The following is a 25,221-nucleotide window of genomic DNA, read 5'->3' on the forward strand; positions in this document are numbered from 1 at the left end:
GAGACAGGAGGATCGCACAGGTTTGAAGCCAGCCAGGCGCGTTGGCTTAGGAGACCCTGTTTCCAAATAAAAATGTAAAAAATAGGTCTGGGAGTGTAGCCCGGAGGTAGAAGGGCTTCCAGGAACCCCAGTACCACCAAAAATAAATAAATAAATAAATAAAAATCGGGCTTGGGGTGCAGCTCGGCGGTAGAAGGCCCCTGAGTTCCATCCCCAATACTACAAAAAATAAAATAAAATAAAAATAGTAAAATAATACAAATAAAAGAGGGCTGAAGATGTAGCTTAGAGGTAGAATGTCCCTGAATTCAATCCCCAGTGCCACAAAAAAGAAAAAAAGAAAAGAAAAAAGAAAATCAGCTGGGCGTGGTGGCGCACACTTGTCATCCCCGCGCTTGGGAGGCTGAGACAGGAGGATCGCGCAGGTTCGAAGCCAGCCTCAGCTAGTGAGGCTCTCAGCAACTTAGTGAGACCCTGTTTCTAAATAAATTATAAAATAAGGCCGGGGGTGTAGCTCAGAGGTATAATGCCTCTAAGTTCCATCCCCAGTACCGCAAAAAAAAAAAAACAAAAGAAACGATTTAAGAAGCTTGCTGTGCGCCTATGAATTTCCTCTTGGTCTGAGATATAACGCTGCTCTTTCAGCACCGTGTGGCCTCAGGACAGGCTTTGGGAGCAATAAGGAATGGGCAAGGCCCTGGGCTTGTCGGGAACCCAAACCCAACACACACACACACACACACTGGGGAGTGAATCTGGGGGCATTCTACTTCTGAGCTCTACCCCTCCATTTTTAAAATTTGAAACAGAATCTTGCTGAGTCGCTAAGGCTGGCCTCAAACCTGTCATTCTCCTGTCTCAGCATTTCATGTACTGGGGTTACAGGTGTGTGCCATCTCGCCCGGCTTATTATCCAAATTATTATGGACCAAGAAGCAGGAGTCAGGAGCTGAGGCAACTTGCCCAAAGGGGCCAGGGCACCGCTGGGTGTGGAGGCAGCCGGTGGCTCCAGTCCCTGTTCTGAGCCCACCTTGGCATGACGCTGGTAAGGGAGGTTTGTCAGACAATTAACCCTGGGAAGAATTTAATCAAATAGCGAGGGGCCATTACAGAGGTTGGCTTTGTGATAGTTTTAGTTCTCTGGAATACAGCGGCAACTGCGAATACATTTTATTGATACAAAAAGCAATAAAGGAGCTACGGAGTATACAGAGCTGCTGGTCCACCAGGCTTGCTGGGTGGGGAGGCCCTAGCCAGAGCCCGCCTCCTCTGCTGCTGTTCGATTTGATGGGCTTATCTACTTCATGTAGTCCAGAAGCACAGCTAATAGTGAAGGAAGAGCCAACAGTAGGCAAGAAGAAATAGGAGAACCGATGACCACCCGGAGCAGGGCACGGGAAATTCTGAAGACGAGACACAAACCCTCAAAGCAGAGGGCTGTGAGTGGGGATAAGGGCCCCGTGGCTACACCTCACAGGCCTCCGCGCATCTCAGAAGAGCTCGAGAGAGGCTGGCAAAGCTCCAGAGGACCTCCCCGGGCACGGACGGCAGGGCTGCCGGGTCACAGGAGGAAGAGCTCCCCACAGGGTACCGTGAACCTCGTCCTGTCTGGACGGGGTGTGTGAGGGCAGCGGGAGAGGTTTACCTGAAGCCAGCCTGGCAGAGGTGCCGTGGTGCTGAGAATCCTCCTCTCTCTACAACTGCATTAGCTAAATATAAATTTTATGTCAGCGTGGTTTCAGCAACCCATAGTGAGGATTATTCTTTAAAAAGTTCTATGATATTCTTGTGTTTCACAGCTTATAGTAAAGATACTGTTTACAGGGTCACGTGTCCAGCATCCTCTGTGTGGGGAACTCCTTAGAAGCTATCCTCTTCAATTTTTGTATCAAAGCTGGTTCTCTCCTTAGAGACAGACTCAATGTATCTGTACCCCTCCATACACAGACACTTATTCTATATCTTGTATTTCAAACTTCCTTTGGGGCTACCTTAAATATTTTCTGGAATAAGACCAAAAGTAAATACCTGAATAAGACAGTGTGTGAATGAAACACTGATGAGGAAACCGAGTTCAGAGATTACCTAAGCAACCAGGTCAAAACAAGCTATGTCTTTGACTCTTGATTTCAATTTACGATCCTTTGTTACCAGCAATGGTGATTCTCATTCATTTTGACATTTTAAATTATATTTAAAATATTCTGTTTTTAAAAAGAAAAAAATATACATGTTGGTTAAATTAGACTTTTCTAAATGAAGAACACAACAAAAATTATCTTTTCTTAAAACATAAACAATTTTTCTAGTACTGGTACTAGAAAAAGAAATATTTAGCACTTTAAAGCCCCAGTAGTGGGTAAGGACATATTCTGATCTCCAGTGTATTCTATGGGACACTGAAGATATGTCCAGTCTGTAGGTTAGGTCATACCCGCCACACCAGAGAAAACACTTTTGATTTCTGTAAAGTCAAAGGACTGAGCTCAGAGTTGTCATCAAGCAGCGGGTACCTCAATTGTACGTCACCTTTTATTAGAATGGTTTCATAGCTGATTACCAGAATAACACGTTGTCAGTCCCAAGCTATCACTCTGCTTTGGATGCTCTTAGATCATTGAAAAGAAGTATAAAAAGAATACATGATTCGCTGGGCCTGGCGGGCACACCTGTAATCCCAGTACTTGGGAGGCTGAAATGGAAGGATTGCAAAATCCAGGCCAGCTTCGGCAACTTAGTGAGACACAGTTTCAAAATAAAATAGGGTTGGAGGTGTAGATTGGAGTACTCCTAGGTTCAAGCCCAGGTTGTGTCGGTTATGGAATGTCCCCTGAGGAGCTCAGGGTTGATACAGATGTCGGGAGAGTTGAATCTCATCCGTAGGTAAATCTGAGCTGGTGGCAGCCTGGTTGGGAAAGGGGGTCCAGGACTGTGCTGCGCCCTTGAATCCCCTTGCTTGCTGGCTCCTGGCCCCAGGGCATGGGGGAAGCTTTGGGCTCCTCCTCTCTCCTCCCCGCCTCAGCCAATCCCTGAGCTTCAGACCCCGGCCTCACAGGGTGAACCTGCAATCTCCTCCGAAGGCTTTAAAGAAATCACAGTTTGAAGTGTTTTCCCTGGTACAGTTACTGTGACCTAACATACACATTGGACGGATCTTCAAATAAACTTTTCTTCTTCTAAAGTTGTGTGGTCAGTCATTTTGGATTATAGCAGTGAGAGTTAACTGAGATGCTCCAGGTTGCCATACACATTCACGAGAAGAAAGGAAGAAAGATAGGGAAAGAAAGAAGGAAGGAAGAAAAGCATGGATGGATGAGTGTAAAAGAAAAAATTCAACAAGGGGAAATATGCAAATGAAAAATAAAAGGGTGGAGAGTGGAAAGCTGCGATCTGTAATTCATGTACGCGGGAGCTAGCACCTTGGTGCTCGCCCCCAGAGACGCCATCTGTGTGTGTTAAAGTTTCCCTTACAACAGGCAATAGCACGAGCCTGGTAGAACAGACTGCAAAAGCCATAGATGCTATAAAAGATTTATTAGAAGTTAAATGAATTTAGAGGCTGACTAATGCTTTTAAGAAAACAAATTAGAGGCAATACCGAGTTTCCAGAAACAGAACATAGCTCGAAGATTTTTATAGACTTCATTGCGAGCAAAATGCAATTGATCATATTTGCAAGGATTGGGAGAACAGCCACTGCCAAGAAATAATCCACGATATCAGAGCATAAAGCATGACCAAAAGTAATGGTTTAAAACAGAAATCTCAGAGCTCACAAACCTGAAAGAGCGCTGCCTTCAAAGCAGACACTCTGAGAGGCTGATGTTTAATAACTGTGGCTGTTCAAACCCTTTGAGCACCTTCTTAATGTAGTCGAGGCTGGCAATATTTTATTTTGAATGTTCTCTGTGATGGCTGATCTGTACCTCTGAGGGGAATCTGGAGTTGTTTAGGTAAAAAAAAACAACAAACAAACAAAACCCAGCAGGGCCTGGTGGCACGTGTCTGTAATATAAGTACTCGGGAGGCTGAGACAGGAAGGTTATAGGTTCAAGATCTGCCTCCGCAACTTAGCGAGGCCCTGCTTTCACAATAAAAAATAAAAGAGGACCCGGGCGTGGTGGCGCACGCCTGTAAGCCCAGCATTTGGGAGGCTGAGACCGGAGGATTGTGGTTTGTGGACAGCCTCAGCTATTTAGTGAGGCCCTCTGCAACTCAGTGAGACCTGGTTTCAAAATAAAGAATAAAAAATAGGGCAGGGGGTGTAGCTCAGAAGTCCAATGCCCTGGGTTCCATCCCCAGACCTGCAGTAAAAAAAAAAAAAAGGGCTGGGGGTGCCTCTCAGAGGCAGAATGACCCTGGGTCCAGTCCCCAGTGACATACACACAAGAGGTGTGACTCTGCTTAGATATTTGTGTCCCTAAATTAATTATGTTGGATTCCTAATTGTCTCTGGGAAGTCACGAAAGTGGAGTTCTGATGGGACTACTGCTCTTCTTAGAGGAGGCAAGAGAAAGCTTCTGCCTTCTCTCCTCGTCCCCGCCACGAGTGTGGAGGTAGCAGGAAGGAAGCAGCCACCCGTGGGAGCCTCCCAGAAACCAGCCATGCCAGCTCCCTCGTCTCCAGCCTCCAGACTGCAGAACTGACAGGCAAAGTTCTGCTGTTTAAGCCCTCCAGCCTCTGAAGTTTTATTACTTCAGCCTAAGCCAGCTAAGACAGACTTTAAAAGCAGCTGCGAATGTGCATGTTTCAAATTCTGGCTGTGGTGTTCGTGAAGGATTCTGCACTGTTCCAGCAATCGTCATATTTATGCCACGAGCCTGCAATCTCTCAAGACGATTTGCAATTGTTGTTGTTAACTCAAAAGACATAATCACTATTAGTGTTATTTTTATTTCTATTGTTCTTTGGTACTGAGAATTGAACCCAGAGACGTTCTACTTTGAGATATCCCTCCAGCCCTTTTTATTTTATTTTATCTTTTAATTTTGAAACAGGTTCTCACTGGATTGCTGAGTCTTGCTAAGTTACCAAGGCTAGTCTGGAAACTGGTGTCCACCTGCCTCAGCCTCCTAAGTACTGGGATTACGGGTGTGTGCTATCACACCCGGTGCTCATGATACCATCACCACCTCCAGTATATTTTGAGCCTCTAGGGTGTGATAGATAACCACGCTACGTACTCGGTATACACGTCTTATTTAATTTTTAGGACTCCCTAGTTAGGCATTCATATCCTCATTGGGAAACAGGCCTCAAAGTCTAGGAGTCACATAGTTTTTTTTTTTTTTTTTTTTTTGGTGTTACTGGGGTTCCTGGAAGCCCTTCTACTGCCGGGCTACACTCCCAGACCTATTTTTTAAAATATTTTTTTAAATTTGGAAACAGGGTCTCTTAAGCCAGTGAGGCTGGCTCTGAACCTGCGCGATCCTCCTGTCTCTGCCTCCCAAGCGCGGGGATTACAAGCGTGTGCCACCACGCCCGGAGTCACATGGTTTTAGTAAGTGACAGGGCTGGGATTTGAACCTGGACTGTCTGCTTTTGCACACCTTGCTCTTACTAGTCCTCAGTGAGTGAGGCTGCTTACAGACTGGGAGCTGTGAACCTGCGCTCCCCTGTGAGAACCGCACTGGAATGTATTCTACGGGATAGAGGCTGAGCCTCCTAAGGGTAGTTCATTTTATCTCTAGGCAGCTACAAGAAATAATGCTTAGGAATGAAAGGGGGCAGGAAGAGACCAAGGCACCTGCGGCGATGAGATAATTTCTCCCCAGCAGGATGGGGCTGGACAGGAAGGACTCCTGAGCGCAGGATGGGGCTTGGAGGTGTCGGAGGACAGACCCTGAGGTCAACGCCTGACTTCTGGCACAAGCATAATATTCTAGAAAACTGCCAGATCATAAAGAATAGTTTCACAGTCACTGTAGAGATCACTGAGATGATCACACAGGAAGGTACTGAGATGGAAAGGATTATATAAAGAATGAATGAGGCTGAGACAGGACGATCACAGGTTCGAGGCCAACCTCAGCAACTTAGTGAGGCCCTATTTCAAAACGAAAAATTAAATAGGGCTGTGGGTGTAACTCAGAAGTAGAATGCCCCTGGGTTCAATTCCTGGTACCCAAACAAAATAACAACAAAAACTAATGACTTCCATAGCATAAACACCCCTAAATGTTAACAGTTAACTAGTAATCTGCCCTGCCCTAACCTGGACACAGTCACTTTTAGAATACTGGGGAGAGGTTTCTTATTTGAGGTGTGCTCTCATTCTGTCTCGGGAGATGCGTGGGCCTTGGCCTTGACCACAGTGGGCCAGGAGCATCCCGCGCAGGGGTCCGAGGAAGCGGAGCCATGGTTACCTGGTGGTACTTCTTAAGGATGTTGTGCATCTCGGCCACGTCCTCGCTGCCGATGGTCTTGATGACGTACCTCTTGTCGTAGGAGGTGTGGAAGCGAGCCCCGCTGCGGGCCTGCGAGTCGTTAGGGAGGGGCGCGCTTCTGGTCAAGGAGTTCTTCCCGTAGGCAGCCAGCGCGGGGAGGAGGGGAGAGAGCAGGTTAGAGCGTGGCTTTCTGAGCCCCGGATAGTCTGCTGTCAGAGCAAGAACGCTGGCTTTCAGAATAACTCGGTGAGGGGCTGACAACAATGGTGATGATTGACAACCGTCATCACAGCTCGAATGGCAAGGCTTTTAAATGAAACGAAGACAGCCTGGGTGTGAGTCTAACATCCTTAAAGGAGGCTAATATCGAGGATCAGAATGAATTACTTTATACACCTTGTTCTTCTTTTCAGAGTTGGGGGAGAGAGAGGGGGAGAAAGACAGTGTGTGTGTGTGTATGTGTATGTGTTACTGGGGATTGAACCAGGGGCATTCTACCTCTGAGCTATACCCCAGCCCTGTTTTACTATTAATTAATTAATTAATTAATTTTTGGTAGTACTGGGGTTCCTGGAAACCCTTCTACCTCCAGGCTACACTCCCAGACCTATTTTTTTTAATATATTTTTTATTTGGAAAAAGGATCTCTTAAGCCAGAGAGGCTGGCTTCGAACCAGCGCGATCCTCCTGTCTCTGCCTCCCAAGCGTGGGGATTACAAGCGTGTGCCACTGCGCCTGGTTTATTTTTAATTTAGAAACAGGGTCTCACTAAGTTGTCGAGAGTCTCGCTAAATTTCTGAGGCTGGTCTTGAACCTGTGACCCTCCTGTCTCAGCATCCCAAGTAGTGTACACCACCGCACCCTGCTTGGTGCCAGCATTTGCACAGAAGTATCTCTCCCCATTCTGGTAAGATCCCTGTGCAATGACCATGGTGCTACTGTGGTCACCTGATCAGTGAAAAACTAGGAACGAGAGGTTTAGTAACAAGGCAAAAGAAGAGCTGGAATTCCAGCTCTGGCCGGTGGCTCAGAACACACGTTCTCAACTAGCAAATCGCCAACCACTCAACTAGTAAACTGCGCTGCCCACGGCGGAGGCAGGAGCCTGGGCGAGTGCACGCTGCCACAGCTCCTCAAAAGACTCTCTTTTGGTCCACCTGGAGGGTGCGCAGGGACGGCTCTGAGTGGGCATTTCATTATTTTATCCCTGGTCTTGGCATGCTGCTGACGCTCTGCGTGGGCACAGCGACCTCTTCTCTCACACGAGAGTGAGTCTCCCCTTGTTTATCTTGTGTCTTTCATAGAGCTGCCAGGAAATCTCCACCCCAACGAACACAACACTGCCATACACAGGGGACACCTATGCTTTAGAAGGGCGGGTGGCAATTCTGTCACCTGGATTTCAACGCAAGGATTCCTTCCTGGTATGCTGAGGTCTCTTTATCCTTTCCATCCTTTCCGGATGAAACCCAGCAGGATGAGCCATCCAAGGGAAAATCACACTGCAGCAGCCCCGATGCTCATGGAGGCCCTCGGCTGCAAGAGGGGAGGAGTCCAGGAGCGCATCCTCAGCTCCCAGGATGCACCGGGCAGTGTGGCGGCCGGTCAGCACAGTCTGAGTCAGCGCATCTCAGATCCGAGCGCGCAAGCAGGTGCACCTGCCAAGTGCGGCGCCTAGGCTGCCATTAACTCAATCTGCTTCTCGTAGCTTATTAGAGAACCCGAGGAAAAAATCAATTTAACTCCCAGTGACTTTAACCAGCAGGATTTGGCAATGTTAAATTATTCTTAAGATAACTGAAATTCATCAGATTGAGAATGACAAAAAAGATTTTCAGAATGGAAATGTCTATGTTAAGAACAGTTTAAGCCGGGCGTGGTGGCGCACGCTTGTAATCCCCGCGCTTGGGAGGTGGAGACAGGAGGATCGCGCAGGTTCGAGGCCAGCCACGCTGGCTTAAGAGACCCTGTTTCAAAAATATAAAATAGGTCTGGGAGTGTAGCCCGGAGGAAGGAGGGCTTCCAGGAACCCCAGTACCACCAAAAAAAAAAAAAAAAAAAAAAAAAAAAAAACAGTTTAAGCCGGGCGTGGTGGCGCACGCTTGTAATCCCTGCGCTTGGGAGGCGGAGACAGGAGGATCGCGCAGGTTCGAGGCCAGCCGCGCTGGCTTAAGAGACCCTGTTTCCAAATAAAAATATAAAACAGGTCTGGGAGTGAAGCCCGGAGGTAGAAGGGCTTCCAGGAACCCCAGTACCACTTAAAAAAAAAAAAAAAAAAGGCAGTTTAATTCTCAGTAATATTATTTTTGTTCTTCCTCTTTTTTTGGTATCGGGGATCGAACCCAGGGGCTTTCTATCTGTGAGCTACACCTCCAGCCCTATTTTCTTATTTTGAAACAGGGTCTTGCTTAGTAGCTGAGGGTGTCACTAAGTGCCGAGACTGGCCTTGAGTCTAACTCGCGCTGGCCGCAAATAGTCTGCTATCTAGCCAAATGAACACGAAACCCCTCAGGGTGCTGCGCTCTGCTGCAGAGAAGCCGCAGCGTTGCGCAGGATGCTGGAGAAGGTCGGTAGGGCGAGAAGGCAGCGGGCACGGAGCTGACGGGGCCTGCAGGTGTCTCCGTGTGTAAGTAAATCTCATGATCAAAGAGCAGTGGAGTTGGAAGCACCTCAGAGACTGTTCCAAACCATTTAACTGAGAGCTGAGGGAGCAGAGACCCAGAGACTGGAAACGCCCTGCCCACCCCGGTTCTTTACTGTGTCCTGTGGGATGTGGGTCAGTCACTGGCTTCCAGAGGCGGCTGGACACTACGACCAGAGTTGATACTGGCTTTTCCACAGTGACAAACACCTCCTAATACTAATTTAGAGTGTGAGCCAGCTGCAAGTCCAAGTTCATATTTATGTTTTCAGTTTTCCAAGTAAAGCGTGTAGACAGTATCATCAATAACAGGTACAGGGCGAACGTGGTCCAGACTCCTTTATTTACACTGTATTAACCTGTGTACTGAGCAATCTCTGTTCATTCGCAGACTCTTCCTGCTCCACCGTACCTGGAGGGGAAGAGTGGGCGCTGTCCTCTCTGCATGCAGGAGCGGAGACAGGGGCATTTGTGGAGCAAGGCTTCACGCCAGGAACACTAGGTGTTGCTGTGCCCCGGGCTCAGGGTCAGCCAGTTCACGTAGCAGGAAGGCGGGCTGAAAGATGTCCGGCACTTAGCATTCCTTACAAGTCCTGTACATCTGCTGATGATGTTGGCTGTAAGGATTTTTCACATTTCAGACCACAGGGCACATCTCCTCCTGTCTATTTTAATTATTTCACACTGTCTGAGAATTGTTGGAGGTTTTCATTCTTCTCCCACCGCTGGCTTCTCTTTTAGAAGAATGTCCCGCCCTCTGTCTTTTTCTACTTAAAGCCACATGAAGCCGGGCGTGGTGGCACACACCTGTAATCCGTGGTGGCACACACCTGTAATCCCAGCGCTTGGGAGGCTGAGATGGGAGGATGGCAGGTTTGAGGTCAGCCTCAGTGACTTAGCAAGGCCCTCCACAACTTAGACCACTGCAAAATATAAAATAGGGCTGAGCATGTAGCTCAAAGGTAGAATGCTCCTGGGTTCAATGCCCATTACCATAAAAACACAACAAAGAAAAAAAAAGGAAGGAAGGAAAGAAGGAAGGAAGGAAGAAAACAAAATCAAAACAACTGTCTGGGTTTCCTCAGCAAAGAATGCAAAGGGAGTGAGTAATCTTTTATAGCGGGAATGCTGAATTCCAGTTTCCTTTCCTCAGTACTAAGTTGGGAAACAAAGAAAAGGAGAGGGAAAAAGAAGTTAAGGTGAAGCTGGCAAGCTGGGCCAAGATGTTCACGGGAGAAAGGAGGCCAAGCAGAACACGCCATTTTAAATGTTTTCTGGTCCAGCTGGGTGTGGTGGCACACGCCTGTAATCCCTGAACTTGGGAGGCTGAAGCAGGAGGATGGCGGGTTCAAGGACAGCCTCAGTCAGTAGTGAGATGCTCATCAAACTAGCGAGACCCTGTTTCAAAATAAAAATAAAATAGGACTTGGGGCGTGGTCGGAGGTAGAACGCCTCTGGGTTACAACTCTAGTATCATGATAAATAAACAAATACTATTTTTGGTCGTCTTGATCACTGGGTTTATTTCATTTTTATCGTTTTATTGGTAGGTTTTGGTCTCACAGCATAATGCAGTTCTTAATGATGGGGACACACGTGCGCACAGCACTGGGCGGGCTTCCCCGCCCCTCCCCACCCTCTTCCTCATACAGGGCATTGAGAGTGACACTGGTGTCCACACATATGTGCATAAGGTCATGGAGTGAGTCCTCCGCTGATCCTCCCTCTCACCCATACCTCCCTAGACCACCTCCCTTACTCCATGGGAATTTCTCCTCCGGGCTCGTCTCTGAAGTCCTCTTGTTTCCTGATCGCTGGATGTAAAGGGACAGGCCTGCCTTGCAGAACTGATCCAAACACGGCCTAAAAAGCGCCACCCGTGGGTTGGCTCGGTTATCTTCAAGACAGTTCCCACTTCCGAGGGCAAGGACTCACTTTCAGGGATGTCTGTCCCATCTACCTGTGTGTCTGTCTGAGTTAGCTGCCAGACCTGTGGGGTCGGAGAGGTGCGCACAGAAACCAACTCCTTGTCCTGGGCAAATGAGAGATACAGGTCCCGACGTAGTGTGACATTATTTAACTTCAAAATCTGTAAATCTGAACCTACCAGTTCAGAAGTGACCTGACCTCTCCTCCCCCCTTTCTCTCTCTCTCTCCTCCCTCTCTCTCTCTCTCTCTCTCTGTCATTATTTTTGGACTGGGGATTGATCTCAGGGGCATTGTGTCTCTGAGCTATACCCTCAGCCCTTTTTACTTTGAAACAGGGTCTTGTTAAATTGTTGAGGCTGGCCTCAACCTACAATCCTTCTGTCTCAGTCTCCCCAGTACTGGGATTACTGGTATGTGCTACCATGCCTGGCTGATAGCTGGTTATTTTCTATAGCCCTCAATAATAACATTTTAAAAGAGAATTTAAGATGCTTTACAAAGAAGTTTTAAGGATAGAACTTCCTCCTATCCGTGGCCTCAGCACGCAGCTCCACATCCTCTCAAATCAATGGGAAAAGAGGGAAGAAGCGGGTGGGTGGATTGGGAGGAAGGGGGAGCAGCAAGGGCCGCAATGGAAGCCACGGGCCGACGCTGCGGTGACCAGGGGCTCTCGGCCTCCCCGGCGCCTTCCCATGCTGCCCCTCTGCCATCTGACTGCCTGTCAAGAAAGACAGCTGGTCTGAGCGGCGTCTGCGCTTCCGACTTGCCTTTCCATTCTTATTCAGCGTTAGTGACTGCTGTCAATTCACAGAGATTTCAGAAGGACAATGATTTTTACAGGTGGCGTATGGGATAAAATGCTGATGACAGATGTAAACAACCTGCAAAAACGCTCTTCTCCCCTGGTCACTCCTCCTTTTTATTACACTTGATGGTTTCATGTTGTCAACTCTTCCTCCCTTTCATTTACTCTAAATGGAAATAGTGTAAGTGTCTTAAGACACAGGCAGCCAAACTCAACACTGGAGGAAAACCTCTTTGAATACAGGCTACCTTCAAATTGCAAACATTCCCTTCACAATGATATTATTTATAAACCACACCATCGGTCTATTTAAAGCACACAATTTAGTGTGTGTGTGTGTGTGTGTGTGTGTGTGTGTGTGTGTGTGTTGCTAGGGACTGAACTCAGAGGCATTCCATCTTGCCCTATTTTATTTTTTATCTTGTCAAATTGCCGAGGTTGCCAAAAATCTGCGGTCCTCCTGTCTCAGCCTCCCAAGTACCGGCATCCCAGGCCTGTGCCACGACGCCCGGCTTCCGTCACCTCAATACACTCACAAAGCCGCGCAATCAGTTGCGGACCTAAGCAGAACCCCGTGCTCAGAGGCAGCATCTCCCATCCCCTGCTCTGGAGCCCCTCGGTGACGGACTCCGTGTTTCTAGATATTTGCCTCTTCTAGAATTTCACTTAATCATACAGTATGCTGCCTGAGGGGCGGCCCAAACACGCCTCTTGCAAGGTCCCCAACACGTCGACCCTGGGAGCGATCTGTTGGGCAGCTGCAGACCCCAGCTGCCTCTGGGCGAGAGGACCCTGCGGAGCTCCCTGCTCCGTCCAGGGTCTGCATACGATGGCAGCGGACACGGCACAGTCGGCAAATGTCACTTCCAAGGATGCGCCTTGGCTTTTTGTGGAGCTGGTTGGGAAGATGAGGATAAAATAAATTGGTGGACAAAAGTTCGCATTCTAAGGCCAAGCAATCAGGCGCAAGACAGGTTTTTACAATATGACCATTTAGTCTGTCTTCCCCAATCTTGCGACTTAGTAAGCGCACTTATTTTCCCGTAGCCAGATCCATATCTGGTCTTGTGATATTCTAATCTCAAATCTTGGACAGCTGTGTTTGAAGCTTGAGTGCCATGACACCCCTCAACAGGAAATAAAGGCAGATAAAGACAGATTCAATGGCCTTCTTACATGTATAATTGGAAATTTACTGTTCTTTCCCTTAAGAAAAGGATTCATGGTGGCGCCCTTCCCCCACTCCTCTAACAGTCTGCATTGAAGATGTTTATTTCCGCAGCGGGAGGTCCAGGATTAGTGGAGCCCCCAGAGTGTGTAGGAAACATAAAGGTCAATTTAATTAGCTGGTTCCTACCACCAATCTTTTATACCTCTCATAAAAATGTCCTGATTTAGTAACTGTTAACTTTCCCCTGTACTTTTTTTATACCAAGTAGTGTGCACACTGAATTCTCTTAAATAATATAGTCTTGTATATATCTGAGGACTCTTTTTCATTTTGATAGGAGTTTATACACTTTGCTACAAATCATATACGGAAAATTTTCACTGCTAATCGAAAGGAAGGCCACTTCTAATCAATACCGCATGCCTCAATGTGTCAGACCACCATCTTACCAAGAGAACAGGCCAACATTATATACAAGAACCGAAGTGACAGGCGTGAACTCAAGGTGACTTAATAAGAGAGTCCGAGATGTGAGCTGAGCTGGCAGGGCCTTGGGGAGCGTCCCGTTCTTGCCCCCTATTTTCAGATGGGGAAACTGTAGGGCCAGGTCAATAGCTTATGGTCATGGCACTAGTCACCAAAACTCAAGACTCAACCAGGTCTCCTAACTCCCAGGAAACATCTTTTCCCCAACTGCCCGACTGAGGCTACTTGTTTCACGGACTTGAGACCTGGAAATCAACCGTGGCCCTGCTGATGGCTCAGGGTCACTATTACATGCTTAAAATCACACTGCCCGGGAGACGGGAGCAGGCGGGGAGAGGGCTGCCTTCCATACGACTGACAGATCTGAGCGAGCACAGGTGGCTTTCTGACCTCACCAGAGAGTTGCAGGCCAACATGCTAACTTGAACAGCATCATCAAGGATTTATTAAATGCACGCTGTGTTCAAAGCCCCATGTTAAGCTCTTGGGAATTTCAAAGAAGGTCTGAGCTGTGATCCCCAGGGCAGAATGGCTTTCATGACCAAGAGAGGCAAGGCGCAGTGCGATCTAACCCTTATCAATAATGAAACAACTTATCGGAAAAGAAGAACATAAGAATGAAAGGTAATGGCCAACGGAGGAAGCAGGAGGGTGGCGGTGCCCGCTGAGAGTGCCATGAGACCCCCTTAAAATCCCAGGCCGGCACTGGACTATGGAGGTTAAATACCAGAGACCGGTTCCCAAGCGCATGGGAGGCAAGCTTGCGTTCAACCTGATAGAGGCATCTGTGACAGGATGGCTGACTGACCCCTCTAGGTGGGACGTCACGCGGTGCCACCCCAAGCAGGCTGGGGCAGGAAACTCGGGCAGCCAGGATGCCCAGGTCAGAGGTGGGGTCGGCGGCGGTGGTTGTACTTTGCTTAGCTTGCAGAGAAGAGGAAAAAAGGCACTAGAGAAATCTCATGATGCTGATGGGCTGTGAGGTGTCTCCAAGAGGCCATGAGATCAGAGGAAGCTCCTCTGGGTCTCAGCCCAGGTCCACGTTTGCTCAGGGCATGGACAAATTCCAGGGCTTGCTGTGAGGCGCAGGGAGCCGACCCCTTCCATGTGGAAGGGTGGGCTGAGCAAACCCAGGACGGCAAGAAGCTGAGATGCAAGAGCTTCAGGAGAGAGGGAGCACACACAGCAGTGACCAGGCCAGTGCGGACATCAAGGGACAGGACCAGCTGGGCGTGGAGGCGCACACCTGTAATCCCAGCATTAGAGAGGCGAGACCGGATGATCGCAGTTGGAGGCCAGCCTCAGCTACTTAGTGAGGCCCTTCACAACTTGATGCGATCCTGTTTCAAACAATAAAAAGACTAAAAAATAAAATAGGGCTGGGGTTGTAGCTCAGAGGTACAATATCCCTGGGTTCCATCCCCAGTACCACACACACACACACACACACACAAGATGGGACCACAAGGGAATCCCACAGCCACGAGGCCTCACCCCAGTCTGCCCCCCAGCCTCATGTAGGCACCTCACAGTCACCTCGCTAGCCAACAGGTCAAGACCCAGCTGGGCCTTCCTCTCTATCCTGCCCCTAAAAGCTCCTCCAGCCACACACGGGCAGCAGAATCGGGTGAGGTTTTCATCCCTGATTCCTCAGCCCTTTCTCCCTTTCTCCCAGGAATCTCTCTGCAGAGTCTCCCTGCGCTAGCCCTGGTGTGGGCAGCCACCAAGACAGACAGCCGCCGTCCTGCCTTCCAGCAGTTTATAAACTCAAGTAGGGAACTCCACCTGTGAAAAGCGTCCTCATGTGCAGACTTAGTATTTCAGAGATATTGACAGGAGCCACTCTCCCTCCAAAAGTTTAGAAGACTCTAAAGTCTGAACGGCTTGGAATTTGAAACTTGAAACAAGGACATCAACAGTTGAAAATGTTAGCTTTGAAAATTAATTATTTTAAAATTAGAATTCTCGGTTCCAAAGACAAAGCAAAAAGGGCGTCTAATGTGAATAATGAGGGGTTCTAATTCAGGAGGCGCGGTAGGGGGAAAGGAAACCCGATATTATCCCAACGCAGTGAACAAGAGCGCTCGGTTCCAATGACGCGCTCTATCTAGGTTTACTGCACCAGCTCCATCTTGTATAACGTTTTGGTTTCTGGTGGGCAGTGTTTTCTGGCAGCTTAGAGATGAACTGAGTGGCCATCTGACTCCCCAGGACGGTCCTAAGAGGCCCAGTACCTTGCAAAGCTGGGAAGAGGGGTGAAGATTTTCCTGATGAACATTAAAACATCAAGATGTCTGGGCTGCTGAGAACCTCTCTGGTACCAACGTAGACTGGCATGTTAACAGAGCGACCGCATCGCGCCCCCTTCTCCTCGGCTCCTCTCCAGAGTCTGCCCAGAGCCGGCCACGCAGTAGCAGATCACACACCTAGCTAGAGTCAGGCGGGAAATCACAACCCAGGGGATGAGGTGGTGGACACAGGGCAGAAGCAGAGCAGGGCAGCGGCAGAGGCCACAGCAGCATCCACCTCGCAAGAAGGACCAAACAGCAGTCAGAAGGATGTAATTCAACTCTGGGCAAAGGACACACCAGCCATGTAACTCTAAAACGTGCTGGTGTACTGCAGAAAGTTAGGGATCTGGACGTACGAGCACAGCCATGGCTTCCATATGCTACAGAGTACTGTAATCGATGACTGGTCTAGAAATGTTGCATGCATTTGTCTGTGTGTGTGTGTGTGTGTGTGTGTGTGTGTGTTACTGGGAATGGTACCCAGGGGTGTCCTACACCTGAGCTACACCCCCAGCCCTAAAAGGTTTCTGGGTTGAAATAGGGTCTTGCTGGGTGGCCGAGTGTCTCACTGACTTGCTGAGGCTGGTCTTGAACCTGAAATCCTCCTGTCTCAGCCTCTCCAGTACTGATATTATAGGTTTGCTCCACCACAACCAGCTGAATTTGTCTTTAACAGCAAGGAAAAGAAGTTTTATATGTAAGACACTCTAGAACAAAATCAGAGGAAAGATACAAATGTTTACTGAGACAGCAGGGACACTTTTCAGCTTCTTTAAAGGTCACAAATAGAGGCCAACTTGGTAGGCTAATTACTATGTTCAATTTTTATCAGAGTGGTCTCTGTCAAGCAATACTGTAATTTTTCAGGTATAACAAAATGCATTTACACAAACAGGACAAGTTGGGAAGTTAAGACTCTCCATTTTATTTTTTATTTTTATTTTTGGTGGCACTGGTGGGTGATTGAACCCAGGGACACTCTACCACTGAGCTACACTCGCAGCCCTTTTATTTTTTAATTTTTAATTTTTGGTGGTACTGGGGGTGAAACCCAGGGGCTTTTCTACCTCCAGGATATACTACCAGACCTATTTTAGACTTTATTTGGAAACAGGGTCTCACTAAATTGCTGAGAGCCTCACTAAGTAGCTGAGGCTGGCTTTGAACCTGTGCAATTCTCCTGTCTCAGTCTCCCCAGCGCAGGGATTACAAGCCTGCACCACCACGGCCGGTCTATTTCTTAATTTTGAAACAGAGTCTCTCTAGATTGTTGAGGCTAGCCTCAAACTCATGACCTTTCTGTCTCAGACTCCCAAATACTGGGATTGCAGGCATGTACCACTATGCCTAGTTTATTTGTTTTATTTTATTTTATTTTTTTGTGGTACTGGGGATTGAACCCAGAGGTATTCTACCATTAACCTATACCCTCAACCCTTTTAAAAATATTTGTTTTCTGGAACCCAGGGGCATTCTACCTCCAAACTACACCCCCAGCCCTATTTTTTTGTCTTTATTTTGATGCAGGCTCTCAGTTGTAAAGGGACTCATGAAGCAGCTGAGGTTGGCTGCGAACCTGGATCCTCCCGTCTCAGCCTCCTAGATGCTGGGATTACAAGCGTGCCCCACCATGCCTGGCTTAAAATATTTGTTTTGAAATAGGGTCTTGCTAGGATTTTAAGTCTCACTAAGTTGCTGAGGCTGGTCTTGAACCTGTGATCCTCTTATCTCAGCATCCCAGGTACTGGGATTACAGGTGTGTACCACCATGCTGGGCTACCCATTTTATTTTATTTATTTATATTTATTTATTTATTGCAGTACTGGGGATGGAAGCCAGGGGCATTCTACCTCTGAGCTATACTCCCAGCCCTATTTTTTACTCTTTATTTTGAAACAGGGTCTCACTGAGTTGCAAAGGGCCTCACTAAGTAGCTGAGGCTATCTGTGAACCCCGATCCTCCTGTCTCAGCCTCCCAAATGCTGGGATTACAAGTGTGCGCCACCACGCCTGGCTTTATCCCTTTTATTTTAATGAATACAGTCTGGATACGAAACAAATCAAAGGATGGAGGTCCTTACTGCCACCATGTCTGAAAGCTACTTGTCCAACAACACAAGCACCTCTGGAAATAACCCCAGCAAGGCAGCAGCTCGTCCTCTTTAGCACGCCAGTGTCTCCAAAAGATGGCACGGAGTTGGCTTACTGGTCCAACGTTCTAAGCAGAGTGGGGAGGAGTATCCCAAACAGCTCACGCGGATGAAGGCAGGAGAGGGTGCCATCTGTATCGTGGTGGTGCTAGGGAACAGACCCAGGCCCTGAGCATGCTAAGCACACGCTCCACCCAGCTGCATTTCAACCTTTCACAGTGACTCGCAGTCCCCAGCACCCAGGAGGTGGACAGGTGGTGGGTGGGAGGTTCTGCTCAGCAGGTGCTGGGAGGGGGCACGAGACACGTTTGGCTTTTTGGTGTTCACAGGATTCCTGATCTCCGGCAGGCCATGGTGAAGGCCCTGTCTGGCAGCTGGAGCGATGGCCCCGCTGCTCCTGGCCCTGCGTCTGCCCTTGGGCCACGCAGTGCACGGCGATCTGCTAGGTGGGACCCCAGAACCAGCGCCATCACACCTGCCTCCCTTCCTCCCAACCTCAGGGGCCAAAAAACAGGGCTCAGCTCTCACTGAGAGTCTTGGCTTCAGTGGACACTCAGGGGTCCCCCTGCTGAAGCTTCTTCAGGAAGTACAGACACCGGGAAGGAACGCAGGAATAGGAAGAAAAGTATACCCCAGGTTTACTAAAGTTACTCTGCACACCCACTTTGTCTTCTTCTAAATAGAAATACAGTTGCCAAAGAAAAAGTAGCAATTTAAGTGCTAAAAGCACCGGGCAGAGCTGAGGAGGTTGGCATGATGCCGCACGCACAGCTCTCCCCAGCACCGGCTCTCCTGCCAGAGTGGAGCAGACTTGCCCAGTACTCAATGGTCAGTCATCTCCCTGTCAAGTCTCCGCAGCAATCTGCACTCACTGGAACCTGGATCAACTGACACGGTCTTCTTTTGGGGGAAATGGCAGCTTCTTAGTATTTCAGCAACCAAATTGGCCACTTTAGGACTTTAAAACCTACTTTTTGACAGGCATGGCAGTGCACATCTGTAATCCCGGTACTTGGGAGGCTGAGACAGGTGGATGGCAGGTTTGAGGACAGCCTCAGCAATCCAGCAAGACTCTCAAAAACCTAGCAAGATCCTGTTTCAAAACAACAACAAAAATAACAAGGGTGTGGGGTGTAGCTCTGAAGTAGAATGCCCCTGAGTTCAATTCCAACAACAACAACAACAACATTCCTTTCTCTGCTGCAGTGCAGAATTCAGAATATCATCTGATCATTTTATATCTCTTTAGCAGAATTGATGGTGACCCAGTACTGCAAAACACAAACAAAAACCAAAGAAACGTAGGCACTTCATTTCTGTAATGCACTGGAGTTTCTAACAGGACACTAGCAAGGGCCCTCAAAAGTCAGTTTCTAGCCGGGCGTGGTGGCGCACGCTTGTAATCCCCAGCCTTGGGAGGCGGAGACAGGAGGATCGCGCAGGTTTGAAGCCAGCCACGCTGGCTTAGGAGACCCTGTTTTCAAATTAAAAAAAAAAAAAAGGTCTGGGAGTGTAGCCCGGAGGTAGAAGGATTTCCAGGAACCCAGTACCACCAAAAAAAAAAAAAAAAAAAAAAAAAAAAAAAAAAAAAAAAAAATTCAGTTTCTAGTGGGGCCTGCTGGCACACGCCTATAATCCCACTGCTTGGGAGGCTGAGACAGGAGAGTCACAGGTTCAAAGGCAGCTTCAGCAACAGCAACCTAGTGAGACTCTGTTTCCAAACAAAAATTAAAAGGGCTGGGGGTATAGTTTGGGAGTAAAATGCCTCTGGATTCAATCCTCAGTACCACAAATAAATAAATAAAATAAAAATTAAAAAGCTGGTTTCTGTGAAATAGTGTAGCTGTTTCAAAGAAAGAAAAAGAAAGAAAGAGAGAGACAGAGAGACAGACAGACAGACAGGACTGAGGAAGAGCACACTGTATTTCTCTCCAGTCAAGTGGAGACTTCCTCTAGATAACCGAGTACTCTGCTGCTAATGTCTTCTAAAGTGCCCGGTTCATTCTCATACGGCCAGGCCGTCTAAACGCAGTGACCAGTCACCGTTCTTACCCCTTCTCACTGCATACAAAGCGGGCTCGCTAGGGCACTCACTCTTCAGAAGGTCCCGCTCCTCCAGCAGCAGGGCCGGCCTGCGCTCTGTGCCCCAGCCGCGCGCCCCCTCTGTGCCCCTCGGTCCTCAGCCCTCCCCGACCACAGCGTCTTCAAAGCAGGGGACGTCTCACGCCTGGGTAGGCAGGGGAGGAGTACTTGGAAACTTTTTAAATTTTATTTTCTTTTTAATAGTTTTATTGGAGCTTTGGAGCCCCACATCCTAATGTAGTTCAGAGCCCCAGTGACATACAGGCCCTCAGCACTTGGCGACGCCCCACCCTGCCCTTCCCCAGGGGCCCTGGTGTTCTCACCTCTGGACACAAGGGCAGGGGGGTGTCTCCTTCATTCCCCCCCACCCCCGCCCCACCTGCTTCCTCGACCACCGCCCTCGCTCTACCAGGCTTCTCCCCTGTGATCTGATCTCTCCAGCATCCTCTTGACGCCCTAGCTTCCGCACAGCTGCCCACGGACCTCTGCAAAGTGAACAACTAGTGCGCTCTGCTTCAGGGGCTCTACTCTAAGGGGAAACACGGGGAAGCCCGCCAGTATTCAACTTATAAGGTACTCGGGGAACCAAAAGGGTGCCTAATGCATGATTTTGGGATTTTAACACTGAGGGTAAATTAGAAAACGCGTTTATTAGATTTGGAAAGGTTTTATTTATTTATTTTTTGTGGAACGCTGGGGATGGAATCCAGGGGCTTTTCTACCTCGAGGATGTACTCCCAGATCTATTTTATACTTTATTTGGAAACAGGATCTCGCTAAGTAGCTGAGACTGACTTGGAACCTATGCGATCCTCCTGTCTCAGCCTCCCAAGCACTGGGATTACAAGTGTGCGCCACCACGCCTGGCTAGATTTGGAAAGTTTTTTTTTTTTTTTTTTTGTGGGTCTGGGGATGGAACCCAGGGACATTCTACCTCTGAGCTACAACCCCAGCCCTATTTTTAAATTTTATCTTGAAACAGGGTCTTACTATGTTGCAGAGAGCCTCACTAAAGTAGCTGAGGCTGTCCGTGAACTGCGATCCTTGACTCAGCCTCTCAAGTACTGGGATTACAAGTGTGTGCCACCATGCCCGGCTATTTTTTTAAAAAACTTTTTTATTGGTGCATTGTAGTCCTACATCTTAATGGGGTACAAGACAGTAGAGGAGGCACACATGCACACATCACTTATTTAGCCCTTCCCCAATTCCCACCCCATTCCCTCCCCTCCCTCCTTCTCATGTTTGGTTTACTGATTGATATGTTTGTGAATGTACATCTTGTATATTAGGGAATTTCCTTCTTCCCTTCTCCCATCCCCTTCACCTTATTTGCTGATCTATGGTTTTTCCTTCCTTGTCTGGAGTTCCTCCTACAACCCCTTTTCTCCCTAGCTTCTGCATATTAGGGAGAACATCGATTTTTTTTTTTATTTTTTGTGACTAATTTCACTTGGCATAATGCTCTCCAGTCCCATCCATTTCCGCACAAATGACATAATTTTGTTCTTCTTTATGGCTGAGTAAAATTCCACTGTGTACATATCCCACAGTTTTGTAATCCATCCGTCTGTTGAAGGACATCTTGGTTGGTTCTATAGTTTGGCAACTGTGAATTGTGCAGCTATGAACATAGATAACACATGCATTAGTTTGGTAGTTTGGTTTCCAGTGGTATTGCTTGATCATATGGCAAGTTCATTCCCATTCTTCTGAGGATCCCCACTTCCCAAAGTGGTTGCACTAATTTTCAGTCCCACCAACAATGTTTTAGAGTTCCCACTTCTCCACATCCTCGCCAGCATCTGTTGTTGTTTTTTGAATGATTGCCATTCTAGTTGGAGTTAGGTGGAATCTCAGGGTAGTTTTGATTTGCAACTCTCTGATTGCTAATGAAGTTGAACATTTTTTTCAAACATTTGTTGGCCATTTGACTTTCTTTTTTTTGTGTGAAGTGTCTATTTAGTTCACTTGCTCATTTTTTATTGGGTTATTTATTTTATTAGCAGCGAGTTTCTTGAGTTTTCTGTATATTCTAGATATTAGTCCTCTGTTGGAGGAACAGTTGGCAAAAAATTTCACCCCTTGTGTCGGCTCTCAGTTGGGGTTCTTGATGGTTTCCTTTGCTGTACAGAAGCTCTTCAGTTTCATGCAATCCCATGTATTGATTCTCCTTTTAATTTCTTGTGCATTTGGGGTCTTGTTGAGGAAGTCTTTACCTGTGCCTATGTGCTGCAGTGTTGGACCTATGCCCTCTGCAAGGAGATGCAAGGTCTCTGGTCTGATTTCCAAGTCTTTGATCCATCTTAAATTGACTTTTGTACAGGGTGAGAAAGTGGGGTTCATTTCCATTTTTCTGTATATGATTAATCAGTTTTGCTAACATCATTTGTTCAAGAAGCAATCTTTTTTCCAGTGTATGTTTTTAACCCCTTTGTCAAAAATCAATGGACTGTAAGTGTGCAGATTTGTTTCTGAGTCTTTTATTCTGCTCCATTGGTCTATGGATCTGTTTTAGTGCCAGTATCATGCTGTTTTTATTACTATAGTTTTGTAGTCTAAGCCTTGGCAATTATGCGAGACCCTGAGCAACTTAATGAGACCCTGTTTCAAAATAAAATAAATAAAAAAGGCTGGATATAGGTGGGTGTGGCGGTGCACATCTGTGATCCTAGTACTTGGGAGGCTGAGAAAAGGGGGATCGCAGGTTCGAGGACAGCCTCAGCAACTTAGAGAAACACTTAGCCACTTAACAAGACCCTGTTTTAAAAAAAAAAAAAAAGATCTGGGGTGTAACTCAGGGGTAGAATGCCCCTGAGTTCAACCCCCAGAACCACCAAAAAAAAAAAAAAAAACCCAAAAGGCTAGAATAGAGGTGTAGCTGTGAGGTAGAATGCCCCAGGGTTCAATCCTCAGCACCCCCTTACAAGAAGGAGATGTTTAAAAGCTCAGTCAAACATTTATCTTATTTCAAGGTTAAAGTTGAGAGCATGGAGCGGGGCCATGTGTACACTATTTGTGGGAGGGACCGAGAGCAAGAGGAAGTTGCACCTCAGCTGGCCGGCAGGCTCCGGGTGGTGACAATGCCCTGCGGCCACTCTGCAGCCGAAGCCCGAGTGCACAAAGTGCGACTCCTACCAACGCTGCGGCAGGAGCCAGAGTTTACCAGCTTGAAAAGCAACAAGTCAGCAGGAAGACTGTCCTGGAGATGTCTACGGGGTCCCTGCATGGACAGGAGGCGTGGATTCAACACGTGCACACGCACCCGACAGACTCTAGATGCGCCCGTGTGTGGGAATCCACAGGCAGCTCTGCTGGAAGAAACTTCCACCTGGAAACCAGTGTCCACCACGCACGCCCACACTCACTCTCCTCCAGAAGAGTAATTCCTTACAGTTTTCAGCTAATCGTGCTGTTCAGAAGTCCCTAATTTATAGAATTCTTTACTGCAGAAAGAATATGGAAAACTCCTTACATAAAATGCAAATTTTCACTATATGATTGCTTGTCATGCCAGAAACATAATTCCTGTTTTACAAAGCAAAAGGCCCGGCAGGACCCATCTCTCCTTTGAGGCTATGTCACAAAAGCAGCTCACCTGGAAATCTTGGTCATCAATCCCAAACCTCTCCCGCAGATTGCGGAAAACCATCGGGCAGTACTCCTTGAACTTGAAATGGCTTGGCATGTTCTCTCTGAAATGATCACGTGGATAAAGCTCAGACAGGCGAAGAATAACCGGACTCCAGTCTCTCCCCCAGTAGCCAGCGAGGTGTTGGGAGTTTGCTGTCTGGGAGGGCAGGGGCAATTTCACAGGGCCAACCCAGATAGATCCGGGTGGAAGACGGGACCGACAGGTGACAGCGTCTACTCTGTCTCACACGTACCCGGGCTGTGTGAGCCTCCATCCTGGACACATGACGGCTTTTCCTCAAAGATGAGGTGAAGGGGAGGGACCGGGCGGGAGAAGCACTGGCTGAAAGCAGAGAAGCAGGAACCCGGAAGGGGAGGGGAGAAGCTAGAGGTGGTCCCCACCCCTTCCCTCCTCTCTTCCTCTCTCCCTACCTTCTTTCGGCTGGGGATTGGACCCAGGGGCCTTCTACCTCTGAGCTACATCTCCAACCCTATTGTAGTTTTTATTTGGAAACAGGGTCTTGCTAAGTTGCCGAGAGCCTCACTAAGTGGCTGAGGGTGGTTTTAATTCTGTGATCAATCCTCCGGTCTCAGCCTTCCAAGTACTGGGATCACAGGTGTGCAGCACCACACCTGGCCCCAAATTCCCACTGATAAAATTCCCTCCGGCAGCCAGTCTCGAAACAGTATTGCGTGGGAAATGAGCTTGTCCGTTTCACATTAGATCCATGGTCCCATTAAGGACGGCCAGGGATTGGAAGGCTGAGGCAGGAGGACCACAGGCTGGACCGTGCAGAAACTCAGTGAGGCCCTGGTTCAAAAATAAAACATAAAAAGGGGCAGGGATGGAGCTCAGTGGGAGAGCGCCCCTAGGTTCAAACCCCAGTACAACACACACACACCAAAAAAAAAAAAAAAAAAAGAAAGAAAGAAAAAGTAAAAGAAAGGAAGGCAGTAGAGACAGCTCAGTAGCAAAGCATGAGGCCCTGGGTTCCATCCCCAGCACCACAAAGATAAAAATCACACGAAGAAGGAATGTTGTCGCTGATTCTCCTGTGGGAGGGGTTTCTGTGAGTCTTAATCCTTCATTCAGAATTGCCTCTTCCTTTGTGTGCCCACAGAATGAAATATATAAATCACACACAAACACACGTCTCTACTATCACATACGTCACACAATTGAAGCTACAGAGATCTGTGTCTGTGTCTGCTTTCAGCTGCCGGGCTGATGGTGAGCCCTGCAGGGGGCCCGCAGCCTGGGGTGGCTGCGTCTCCAGCTTCCTCGGCCTCCCTCAAGGGTAGCGGGTGCCCCGCCGTGATGTCGAAGGTGGCGTTCCAGTTCCCTTCGCCCAACCTGACATCCAAGCACATTCTATAAAAAAATTATTTATTTTTTTGTAGTGTTGGGGGGTGAAACTGAAGGCATTTTTATTTCCACACTACATCTCCAGATCTATTTTTTTTTTAAATTTGGAAACAGGGTCTCACTACGTAGCTGAGGGCCTCACTAAGTTGCTGAGGCTGGCTTCAAACCTGTGACCTTCCTGCCTCAGCCTCCCAAGTACTGGGATGAGGGGTGGGCCACCACGCCTGGGGGTTCCTTCGTTCTTTATTGTTCTATGATATAGTCATTTCTGATCAGAAAG

General features: G+C 47.9%; 1 protein-coding gene across 1 annotated transcript in view; it reads right to left on the reverse strand.

Annotated features, from left to right (window-relative positions):
* PIP4K2A (phosphatidylinositol-5-phosphate 4-kinase type 2 alpha) overlaps positions 1–25,221 on the reverse strand; it is a gene marked incomplete at both ends in the record, with an annotated part of 165,876 nt that overhangs the window by 49,808 nt on the left and 90,847 nt on the right. The window contains 2 exons of the mRNA XM_080716894.1: positions 6,366–6,518; positions 23,541–23,637. Of these exons, the coding sequence (XP_080573020.1) occupies positions 6,366–6,518; positions 23,541–23,637 (250 nt within the window). The remainder of the gene's footprint in view (positions 1–6,365; positions 6,519–23,540; positions 23,638–25,221) is intronic.

Source organism: Muscardinus avellanarius (genome assembly GCF_963383645.1).
Source record: "Muscardinus avellanarius genome assembly, chromosome: 20".
Taxonomy (NCBI): domain Eukaryota; kingdom Metazoa; phylum Chordata; class Mammalia; order Rodentia; family Gliridae; genus Muscardinus; species Muscardinus avellanarius.